The 10,941-nt window shown below is 45.6% G+C and overlaps 2 protein-coding genes across 2 annotated transcripts; one reads left to right on the top strand and one right to left on the bottom strand.

Annotated features, from left to right (window-relative positions):
* The first annotated feature begins 3,844 nt into the window (after positions 1 to 3,844).
* On the top strand, positions 3,845 to 6,919 carry BDW47DRAFT_99569 (glycoside hydrolase family 65 protein). The gene is made up of 4 exons (XM_024820898.1): positions 3,845 to 4,113; positions 4,166 to 5,496; positions 5,541 to 5,825; positions 5,874 to 6,919. The coding sequence occupies exons 1-4, from the start codon at positions 3,972 to 3,974 to the stop codon at positions 6,849 to 6,851; spliced, it is 2,736 nt and encodes a 911-aa protein (XP_024675700.1). The 5' UTR covers positions 3,845 to 3,971; the 3' UTR covers positions 6,852 to 6,919.
* A 1,120-nt stretch (positions 6,920 to 8,039) lies between these two features.
* Positions 8,040 to 9,831, bottom strand: BDW47DRAFT_133154 (DUF3176 domain-containing protein; the record flags this gene model as incomplete). The annotated part of the gene is made up of 2 exons (XM_024817759.1): positions 9,184 to 9,831; positions 8,040 to 9,121 (listed from the first exon to the last, which is right to left on the bottom strand). The coding sequence occupies exons 1-2, from the start codon at positions 9,794 to 9,796 to the stop codon at positions 8,040 to 8,042; spliced, it is 1,695 nt and encodes a 564-aa protein (XP_024675699.1). The 5' UTR covers positions 9,797 to 9,831.
* Positions 9,832 to 10,941: the final 1,110 nt, after the last annotated feature.

The raw sequence follows: 10,941 nt of genomic DNA, 5'->3' as shown, positions 1-10,941 counted from the left end.
ATGGATCCCCGCTTCACGTTTCCCCGCGAACCTTCAGTATGTGGCACGGTCCCTTGGACATATTCAAAGTCAAAATCATTCAATTCTGATCTGAAAGCGGCTTTGGCAAGAGTTAGCCCGATCAAACTTATTTGAGAAATTGTCTTACCAGTTTGTAGTTGAAAGATCTAGTATAACCAATCGGGCGTTGGTAGCTGAACTCTACATGGAGGTCGAGGCACACAACTTACATCATTGTTAGAGCCCCTTCCGTGGAGACACAAAATCTTCATGATGACTTATCTGGTGATCTTTCTGGAAGCCACCTTCAGCAAGAGATATAGACAAGTGTAGATGAGTGGTGGTGGTGATTGCGTACAGCTGATGGTAATGCATCATTTGTGCAGCATGGTGCAAATTCAAATGTAGACGCAGTGGAGCATTTCATATAATCCAGTAGAATACTGACCGTCTGAGACATCTAACGTCAGCTTCAATTTATAAATCATGGAGCTCGGAAACTGCAGCCAGTGAAACTATGCCACGATACTCTTGGCCTTCAGGGTATGCAATCCATCCGAAATTGATTCTTCAATCAACCAGGTGTAACCCGATAAGCAGAGACTATGGGTCTCCGCTATGAACGTATGCGGATTGAACTCATGAAATAGTGGTTAACACAGCCACTTGACCGCGAGTCAGCCAAGTCCAGAGCTGATGTTTCTTACTAGCGACCTATGCTGTACACAGACAATGTTGGCTGAACTCTTCCACTTCATAGAGCAGGGGAATCACCTTGACACAGCTCTATTAGGGGCACTTCTACTCATATTTCTCACTGGGGTGTTGGCAATTTCACGATCAGTATGGAAACCACCACCAGCTTTGCAGGAGCCCCCGGTTGCACCGTACTGGATTCCATATTTCGGCCATGTTTTTGAGTTTTTCAGGGATCCCGGGGGACTTGTGCAAAATCTTCGGTATGAAAAATGAAGACGGATCAGGGTCAGAAAGCTGATATGTTCAGTAAAAAATACCCCGGTGTTCCCTTCAGCTTGGTTATGATGGGGACGAAATTCCACGTCTTTGACTCTGTGGAATCCGCATCCACGATTTTTGGCCGGTCGCGAGACTTTGATTTCTCTCCAATTGTAGCATCGATGATGCGAAATGGCCTTGACCTACCAAATGAAGATACACACATTTACCAGGGGACATTCAAGTCGGAAAATGGGAGCAAGTCATTTCAAGACCTAATTCACAATGCGTACATTCGCTTTTTGACGGGAAAAAATTTGGACTCTATTATGAAGGTCTACAGGGCGAATCTTGCTAACTATATGAATGATAACTTTCAAGTACCTCGCATGGGGAAGAGGAATATCTTCGTCTTTGAAGAAATGCGACGCTTAGTGTTTGCAACATCTGTGACCACCTTTTTTGGAACACGCATTCAAAAAGACTACCCCGGTTTCTGGGAGGACTTTCGCCGGTTAGACGATACCCTTTACGCAGGAGTGCGCACCAGCCTCTCATTCCAGTTCAATCGCCAGGCATGGCAGGCGCGAGAGAGAATTTTACTTGCTTTTGATCGCTGGATCGACGCCGCCGTGCAGGAATGGCCCGGTGGGCATGAAATCTGGTGCGAAGAATGGGGATTGAAGCTCAACTGGGAGCGAGAACGATTGCATCGCGACCATGGAATTACCTCTCGAGGTCGTTCCTGCTCGCATCTGTCATTTTTATGGGTGTGAGTTGTGGCGATCTTCCGGACACTTGAATGCACAACTGACCGTGAGACATTAGTTCGATGACAAATGTAGGCCCGCTGGCAACGACTTTTTTGATGAATCTTCTCCAGACGTCAGTATACGTGTGGCAATTCCGATCAAAAGCAGAGTCGGTTGTAAAAAGTTGCAGTGGTAACATGCTCGAGTTCGACATCACTAAATTAAAGTCGGATCCCTGGATCCAGGGCTTTTGGAAAGAAACCATCCGGCTCGGATCAACGAGCGCTTCAGCGCGTGTCCTACAGAAAGACGAACAACTGGAAGGATACATCCTCCATGAGGGGAGTCTGGTCTTTCTCCCTGTGCAGTTAATGCATTATAATCCAGATATCTTCAGAAACCCGACCAAGTTTGATCCAGATCGTTGGAATGGTGGTGGGGACAAACGACAAAACTCAAGTTTGCGGCCATTTGGCGGAGGATCCAGTATTTGCTCTGGGAGATTTTTGGCAGAGCAGGAGACTCTCTTGATTGCTGCCACATTCCTCCTTCGTTTCGAAATTAGAGTCAAACCTTCACAAAAGCCATTTAAGCCCAATCCACGGGCTTTGGGAATAATGGGTCCTATCCGTGATATTGAATTGCAGTTGTGTCCGCGAATGGGGGAATTAGGTCGGAAATAGCAGTGTGCTACGCATAATAAATTGATGTAATACTACCTATTCGTCTGTTAATCTGACACCACGCTGAGAACCATCTCATCACGCTCCCACATTAAAAGAACTGCCGCTCCCGCCGGAGATGAAACAACACTTGCTAGAATGATCTTAGCAACCAGTGAGCCCCAATAAACAGGCTGGTCAAACATCATTCGACATCTCACGAGCAGAGTCAGTGACCAAGATAAAACAGCTAGAGAGCTAATCAAAACGTCCCACTGCAGCAACCACTTCAGGCCTTCATCCAAAGACGGTGCTTTCTTCCCCGACCATGGGGATGTCAGACTGAACAAATTGTGGGGATGCATTCTCCTCGCCGCATCTTTGGCAAAAAGTTTGGGATAAATCGCAGCTAGAGTGCTCAGGAACAGCACGCAGATATGCGGCAGTGCTGCTAAAGAAAAGGCAAACATGTACATGAAGCGATGGTACCAAATAGGTGTGCTAACGGGGTCGAAGAACTGCTTAATGACTTTGACGAAGAGAAGATGACAGACGAAGATATAAATATGCCACAGTTGGTACCAGCCGATCAAAGTCTGTTTCCGAGCGACTGTTATCATGGTCGGTGCCGGGAGTGCATGGGCGCCAATGGGGAGTAGATATCCCACCACAAAGCTGGCCATAATCGCGAGAGCATCGACCGAGTCAATTTCAACAGAGGCTCTTTCTGGCACAACATATAAGTGAAACAAGAAGTAAAGAGGCATCATCAGGCCTTGAGAGTGATCGAATATGAAGACCCCCGGAATCATAATACTACTCCATTAACTTCGACCACGACCGATAAGGAAAGAAAAACGTACTGGGAGGCCCATGTGCCCTGATTGCCGATTCTCAAGCTCTCCATAACGATCAGAAACCATGCAGATCCAAAGGCCCCAACAAGAGCTAATCCGACCAGCGATAAATCTGGTCTGTGGCCGGCGGCAAAGGGCCATATAAAACCCAGGACATTTTTCAACCGCTGATCGAACCAGCCAATACCACTCAGAGAAAGGCAAATTGGAACGCCGTTTGGAAAGGACTTGTTCCTTTGGGTTTGTTCGAGAAACTTCAAGAGGCCGTTTTGAAAAGAAAACAAGATAATACTTTTCAGTGCCCACGCGGAGAGGACCAAAAGGGTGATCTCAGCAATCATTCTGTCAATTCTTGGTGGCTGTCTCTTATTTGCGTATGAATTCAAGATTTTGCTATCCGAGTTGTGTTAAAATTATAAGGGCTGTACTTTTGTTGACTGAAATTAGCTCATTGAAGTATAGCCCGCTAATTCTCCATAGTGCCTTGAGTCATGCTGTTCCCTACGTTCCCTGCGTCTTGCTGCAGGATTCGGGCTATTAATGCATCCTTTCTTCCCCTCTTCCCCCTCCTTCCGGATTATTCTCCATGTGTCACAATGCAGTCGTCCATATTTCTCATCATTCTATTGGCTATCATCTATGATCTTTACGACAGACGATGGCTGTTCGCTGAATCTCTATCCCACCAACCCTCCATCCCCATCACTGCGCGCAGCCAGTCACGCCATGACGATGCAGAATGGATGCTTTGCACGGATTCATTTCTCCCGAATCACTACCAAACAGCCCCATACGTCTCCAATGGCTATTTTGGCCAGACCCTGCCCTCGGAAGGTATGGGATACTGGGTTCAGCGAGGGGAAAATGGCAGTTTCACAAACAACTGTATGTTTCTCCGACGAACCGACTAGTGTGATATCGCCCTGACAACTCACAGCATGGCCCCTTGACCAACCCCGAGCAACATTTGGCACTGTGTCGGGGTTTTGGAATCTGCAAGAGAACACCACCCATTTTGCCAGTCCAGAGAATCTCCGTCGCGGTGGTGAGTCTGTGATCAGCGGGATTCCCGACTGGACTGGTTTGCTTCTCACCACTGCGGACGGGAATATTTATCGTCCAGGTGTCGATCCATTAACAGTGCGACGTTATCAACAATGTATGTCGGCGCAGAATGGGATTGTGCAAACCAATGTTACTTGGCAGCCGCCGAGTAATACAGCTTTCCAGTTGAATTACACGATTCTTGCGCATCGCACCAGAGCTACCCTCGGTCTAGTACGTCTAGATATCGCCGTGCATGATGACACTACCGTGCAGGTTACAGACCTTCTGGATGGAGCAGGCGCAGTCCGCTCTGAGTTTGAGTCGAAGGGTTTTGATAAAGGTGACTCGATCTGGACAAGTGTCAAGCCATACGGAATTCCCAACGTGACCGCTCACATATTTTCTACCATTCAATTCGAGGGGGTAAATCCTGAGCCGATATCTACAGAGCTTGGAAATCCTCCTCGGGTTTCGACAAACGCTAGCACGATCGCGCAGCAATGGAAAATTAACCTCAAGCAGGGAGACCAGGTCACTATCTATAAGTTCGTCGGGATCACGTCGTCCGACGCGTTTGGGAAAAGTGCAAGTTTGATAGCAAGGTCTTCTGCTCTCCAGGCTAGAAGCACTCCATGGAACCTATTACTGCGAGAACACATCAACGCCTGGGATCAAACATGGAATGACAGTGACATTATCATCCCCGGAGATGTGGAGCTACAGCGGGCCGTGCGGGCATCGCTGTTCCAGATTCTTACGAATCTGCCCAAAACAGTAGACCTGGCGAACTCTATTCATGTCGGAGGATTGACTAGTGATTCTTATGCCGGTTTAGTCTTTTGGGATTCCGATACCTGGATCTATCCAGCCATACAAGTTCTCCACCCTGAGAGTGCCTCCACAATCCTGAAATATCGATCACGGCTGCTCGGTCAGGCAATTGACAATGCGAAATTGTACGGCTACGCTGGTGCATTGTATCCGTGGACGAGTGGCAGGTTTGGAAACTGTACTGGAACTGGAATGTGTAAAGACTATCAGTATCATTTGAATACCGATATTGCCCAATCTCTGTGGAATTATTTTCTACAGTCAAACAATCGAACATGGCTGGCCGAGACGGCGTATCCTGTGATCAAAAGCGTTGCAGACATGTTCGCAGCATACGTGAAGAAGAATCGAACAACTGGAAGATACGAGACCATTCTGCTTGGTGAACCAGTAAGGGATTCTTTCTAGATTCATGTTCTTTCACTAATGAACAGGACGAATTTGCTTACTTCAAAGACAACGGGGCATTTACCAATGCGGGCATTGTCCAACTTCTAGGCGAGTGGGCTCCCACAGCAGCTCGTTTACTAAACCAACCAATTCCCAAGAACTGGACTGAGATCGTACAAAACATCGAAATACCTCTCAACGATCAAAAAAATATCACTCTGGGATTTACTGGAATGCCAGGTGACTGGGTTGTAAAGCAGGCTAGTGTGATTCTTCTAAATTACCCATTGGGCTATCAACATGAACAAGCGAAGAATGATATTTCCTATGCATGGCTACCCATATCCGAGGTCTGTCATTGTGCTAACCATGTGCAGTATTCTGCAACAACTACACCGGGCGGTCCAGCCATGACGTGGTCCGTGTTTGCCATTTCTGAAGCCCAAACAGAAACCCAGGGCTGTGCTGCATACACGTATCTCCTGCGCAGCTACGAACCATACATCCGCAAACCATTCTACCAATTCAGTGAAACAGCGCTGGATAGTATGTCTGAAGACAATCCTGCCTTCCCGTTTGGCTTTAATCCAGCATTTCCATTCCTCACCGGGGCTGGTGGCTTTCTTCAAATATTTACGCATGGTTTGACAGGCATGCGACTACATCTTGAACACCTGCATTTCGACCCTGTTCTGCCTCCTCAACTCCCACATGGGGTGGTAGTCAAGGGTTTAAAATGGCGGGGCGCAATCTTGGATGTCACCATAAGTTTGAATAATAGCGTGATCAGCAGGAGATTGTCAGCAGAAGATTCAAATGAGCAAGTATTAATCCAAATTGGCAAGTCTGATAAGACATTCGAGTTATTACCGGGTCAATCATACACAGTTTCCACCAGACGGCCGGACCTCAAATCCAAGAATCTTGCAGCGTGTACATCTGTTTCATCTACGTCGGAATTTGTCTCTCAGATGTATCCATTGTCCATGGTGGACGGCTCAAACTCGACATATTGGCAGCCAAAAGATACGGTCGCATCTGTGATCTTTGACCTTGGTCAACCACAAGATGTTTCTGGTGTAAATCTCATCTGGGGACCCAACCCCCCTCGAGAATTCGATTTGGGAATAAAGCTTATTGAAAATAATGACTTTATCCGCCTTTTGACTGATGGTGCAGTCTCTATTTCCTCGCCGTACAGGCCCAAGGAAGCCGAACTGGTTCGAATTCGACAGCCGAACATTACAATCAATCGATTTGAAAATGTTAATCAGGTGAGATATATCAACTTAACTGTCAAAGGGTCATGGGCAGCAGGTCAAAGTGCAACTGTGGCTGAATTGTATGTTTTTTAATCAAGAAGTTCAACGTATTTATCAGATACTGAATGTACATGTTATTTGGCCACTTATTCAATAAAACTGGTGACCATCTCTACAACCTCCTATTTCCCATACTTATCCTCTGTTATAAACTGACATCTTGCACATATGGTTTGATTATCCAAAATCATCATCACAGCATCCTTAATTTGCACACACTCGGGTCTTGTGCATTTAGAATTAATCGCAGCACCCGCCCTGGCAGCAGGAGCTTGTCCTGACCTGAATCTTCTATTATTTCATCTTGTACCATAGGCAATCTTCCCAATAGGATCATTTACACTGTTCCGAATTACTTATTTAAAAACCAATAGCTACATGGGGATATAGTAGTCTGAAAGGAACAGATTGGGATCTTGGTAAGTCTGATATTTTCTAACATATGCTTATCCATGTTAAGAGAAAAATAATCACATGGGTTGTAAATGCAATTAAATCAAGGTATGCCAGTCCTTCGATGATAGAAAGAAAATGTTCCTGCACTGCATACCAATGATCCTGAATATGATGAGTATCGTCTAATAAAGACATACAAAACACTTGATCAAGCTATAGTAAATCATCTAGTATGGTTAGTTATATAGATAGTAGAGTTATCGTGATAATAATGGTTGATTTTCTACTTCACGATAAATTAATACTCGGTATACTAATAAGTATACCTATCTAGTTACAGACTTTCCTTATGAGATTTCTGCTTCATTATAAGATTAAGCATATCTATGTTTATAGTCTGTAGCATAATCGGACTAAGTGGGATAGAGATATATCATAGTATCTTGTATGGATGGATTATCACTTTATGTAGCCCAAAAAGAAGTCTTGATACTTTTATATCAACTAGAACAAAAATAAATTAGTTTCTAATATATCCTCAATAGCACTGTGACACAGACTCGGATTAAATTTCTTGATCTGGAAATTTAGTAGATCAAGATCAGGATTAAAAGATTACAGCCAGATCCGCTCCATGTTAAGACATATTCAGAGATATTCAAAAGATTCAAAAATTTTCATTTAGAAGTTTTATAGATGTAACTAGGTTATTATCAATATGTCACCCCTGATAATACAGATGTAGTGATTGAGATACAGTGCGGTACTACGCCCACTAGTAAGAAACCCCTTGACATAGAACTGTACATTACTTCAAAGTCGACACTACTGCAGCTGAGCCTGGGCCTTTTCAGCATCGGCCTCAATCTCGTTGGTATCTTTGCCCGTAGTCTTCAGGAGCCCAAGCTGCTCCTCATACTGACAAGCTAGTACAGCAAGCGCCGAGGACTTCCACAGGGGAACACGGCGACTCTGGCGGTTGCTGAAAACACTCAAGATAGCGAACAGAATAGCGAGTCCTTCAATAAAAATAGGAACAACAAAATACTCCCAGCGGATTGAAACGAACGGCTCACGGTGAACAACCTCTCCAGGTGCTGTCTTTTTATTTGGACCATACCGCAGATGGTCTGTCATGGCCGTCGCCATTCTGTCGAACCGGTCGCCAATGTCCACATCGCCATATAGAGCAGCACTGACACCTATGTTCTCATTGATGAAGTTCCCCGCAATCCAATCACTAGCCATTGACGTGGACTCGAAGAAAACTTCCACCGCGCTGAGAGTGGTATAGCTAATTTCCAGCGCAGGAATATGGATGTTACCACTTTTGGACCTCTTGGTGCTCATGTTATCGAAGTAGTTTTCTCTTGATTCGTTTGAGAAACTCCATGGATTCTGAACACCAAAATCAATCTCCCGCTTGGCAATAAAGAAATCACTGCCATTGGCCTTAGCATCTGAGTATTCATAAGCTGTGATGTAAAGAGAGCAATCTGTAATATTGACGTCGTACACTCGAAAATTCTGGTCTGCGGTTGATCTATAGATTGCAAAACGCGTAATTTCGGGAAAAGTGTCTGGTAGTTCAGAGTTTGTGCGGGTGCTCAGCAGTGACGATGCATTCATGTAGTAGGTTGTCGCTGAATCTGTAGCTACACCACGAGTTCTCACGTGCAGTCCACCTGGTGTTGTCATGTTGCATTGCCTCGGGGAAACATCTTTACCACATTTGGCTGACTGCAAAGTTTCCTGAGTGGCATCCCTGCATTTGGCCTTGAACCCAAGTGATATGTATGATTCTTTCCAACGACATGCTCCCGGGCAGATGAAAGGTTCCGTGACATTGATGCCATATAGGCCCTGGAAAATGGCGGACACCATACCAGGATCCTGCCGGACACTCTCTAGTTCAAAGCACGTCAGCTGCACTTGTGGTTTCATTATGTGGGACGTTGAGAGTGCTTACCAATACCGGCATTGAAAAGGTCAAAATCAGTATTCCGGATGTAACTGTGTGTATATCCAAAGCTTGCAGCTTTTGCGGTAGATATGACGTCTCGCTGCTCAATTAAAACTACCTGTTGTGTGAAGGGCTCGAAGGCAAGTCGCAAGATTGTGATAAAGGCGCCGATAGTAGCAAGATTCCACTTGACAGTGGTAAGCAGCTGGATAGCTCCCCAAGGGCCGCGACTTGCTTCGTCATATACTTCAAAGTCAGTCAACTTACGAGATCTGTCTTTGAAGTGAAGCCATTTAGACTGTCCAATAAAAGCGCTAACCCCGTGCATCAACACTGCAGTGCATGAAGTTGTCAAGATAGCAATTGTCGTGTTAAGAGAAACTTGGCCGCGCCAGGCTGAGAGAGGCTTGTCGTCCATGTACCAGAAGATGATAGCGATGCCAATAAGGAGGCCCAGAGCCAGAGTAGAACTGATTGATTCCCAAAGCCATTCACTGGGCCAATACAGTGGATGGCGTTTATACTCAGTAGTGGCTCCACTCAAGGGCTCTGAGCCTATGTCCGAAACTTGAGCAGGAGCATATGCTTGAGTTTTGGTGTTATTGTTGATTCTCGTCATGGTGATACCCCGTGGCCGCGGATGGGTGATTGGGGTTGTTCTTCTGGTGATTTTGTCAAAATCAAGATGGGACAATATGATAAACAGCGGAGAGTTGCCTAAGGTGTGGCTACTTTATTTATATTTAAATTCTGGCTTTGAGCATGCTTGTTTTGCCTTTTGGCCACACCATTCGTTGGTCAGTTTTGCCAGTGAGCCATGCTAGGATTTGATTCATTCGCGGTGGTCTGTCCTCATAATCCAGCGGCCACCAAATGCCTGAGCCTTGCATTCCAGAGGCTCACCGGGCAGTGCCTCGGCGCCCTCTAACTGGATAAACATACGGGCGATACCAGTACCCTAACGGGAGTAGACGTAATTCTTTTTTGCTTCTAGTTGGTCATTGGAAAAGCCCACCCCCTAGACTGTGAAGTAAAATGTGCTGGGAAATGACAATGTGCAGATACTTAGCTTGTCAGGGATCTAATCTTGATAGGGAAGATTATACTACACTTCAGCCTTGATTCCCAAGACCCCGAAGAGTAGTCAGACACCCTACAGCATGAAGTATCAACGCATATCCCTTAACAAACCATATTTTCCTCATCACACTCTACTACCAGCAAGTGGCCTAATATAAACTGCTCCCTACAACACGCTAAACAACCGCCCATTGTTATAGACTGGTCAAGCCAAGGAAATTGATATGATGACTGTGAGTTCCGAACCGTGGTTGCGGCTGAACACTAGTCTAGCTGAAGTTTCCCTGTCAGTTCTTGTAATTCCTTACCCGCTTACAATACCAGAGGTCATAGCACAGCCTTTCCTCTGCGGCTTGGCTTGGCATTGCTGGGTCAGCCTATCAACTGTGATATAAGTGCTTGTGAAAGGGGCCACACAGCCTTACAGAGGCCATCCACCACCCACGACCTGAAATTGATCGCTTTTGCTTGATGACTCTCTCTTCCTGCACCTTTTGTGTCGCCTATACCAGTCAATACAACCAGTAAGTTAGACCCAAGGTGATTCTATTAAGTCGGGTATCTTTCACCCTATTGAAATCGACCCACACTTTATTTCATAGATAAGCAAAGCAGAGTCAATCCCTTGTATCAGATGATATATGCGGAAGTCACTGCAATCCGTAGGCAGTCAGCCAGCTGACC

The sequence above is a fragment of the Aspergillus candidus genome, assembly GCF_002847045.1.
Source record: "Aspergillus candidus strain CBS 102.13 unplaced genomic scaffold BDW47scaffold_4, whole genome shotgun sequence".
NCBI classification, from domain to species: domain Eukaryota; kingdom Fungi; phylum Ascomycota; class Eurotiomycetes; order Eurotiales; family Aspergillaceae; genus Aspergillus; species Aspergillus candidus.
This window is presented reverse-complemented; position numbering and strand designations above follow the sequence as displayed.

Bases quoted from the DNA above. Each gene is read 5' to 3' on its own strand.
- BDW47DRAFT_99569 (XM_024820898.1), top strand. From the start codon at position 3,972: ATGCTTTGCACGGATTCATTTCTCCCGAATCACTACCAAACAGCCCCA. The intron at 4,114-4,165 runs GTATGTTTCTCC...GACAACTCACAG, and splicing joins TGGCAGTTTCACAAACAACT to CATGGCCCCTTGACCAACCC. The intron at 5,826-5,873 runs GCATGGCTACCC...AACCATGTGCAG, and splicing joins CGAAGAATGATATTTCCTAT to TATTCTGCAACAACTACACC.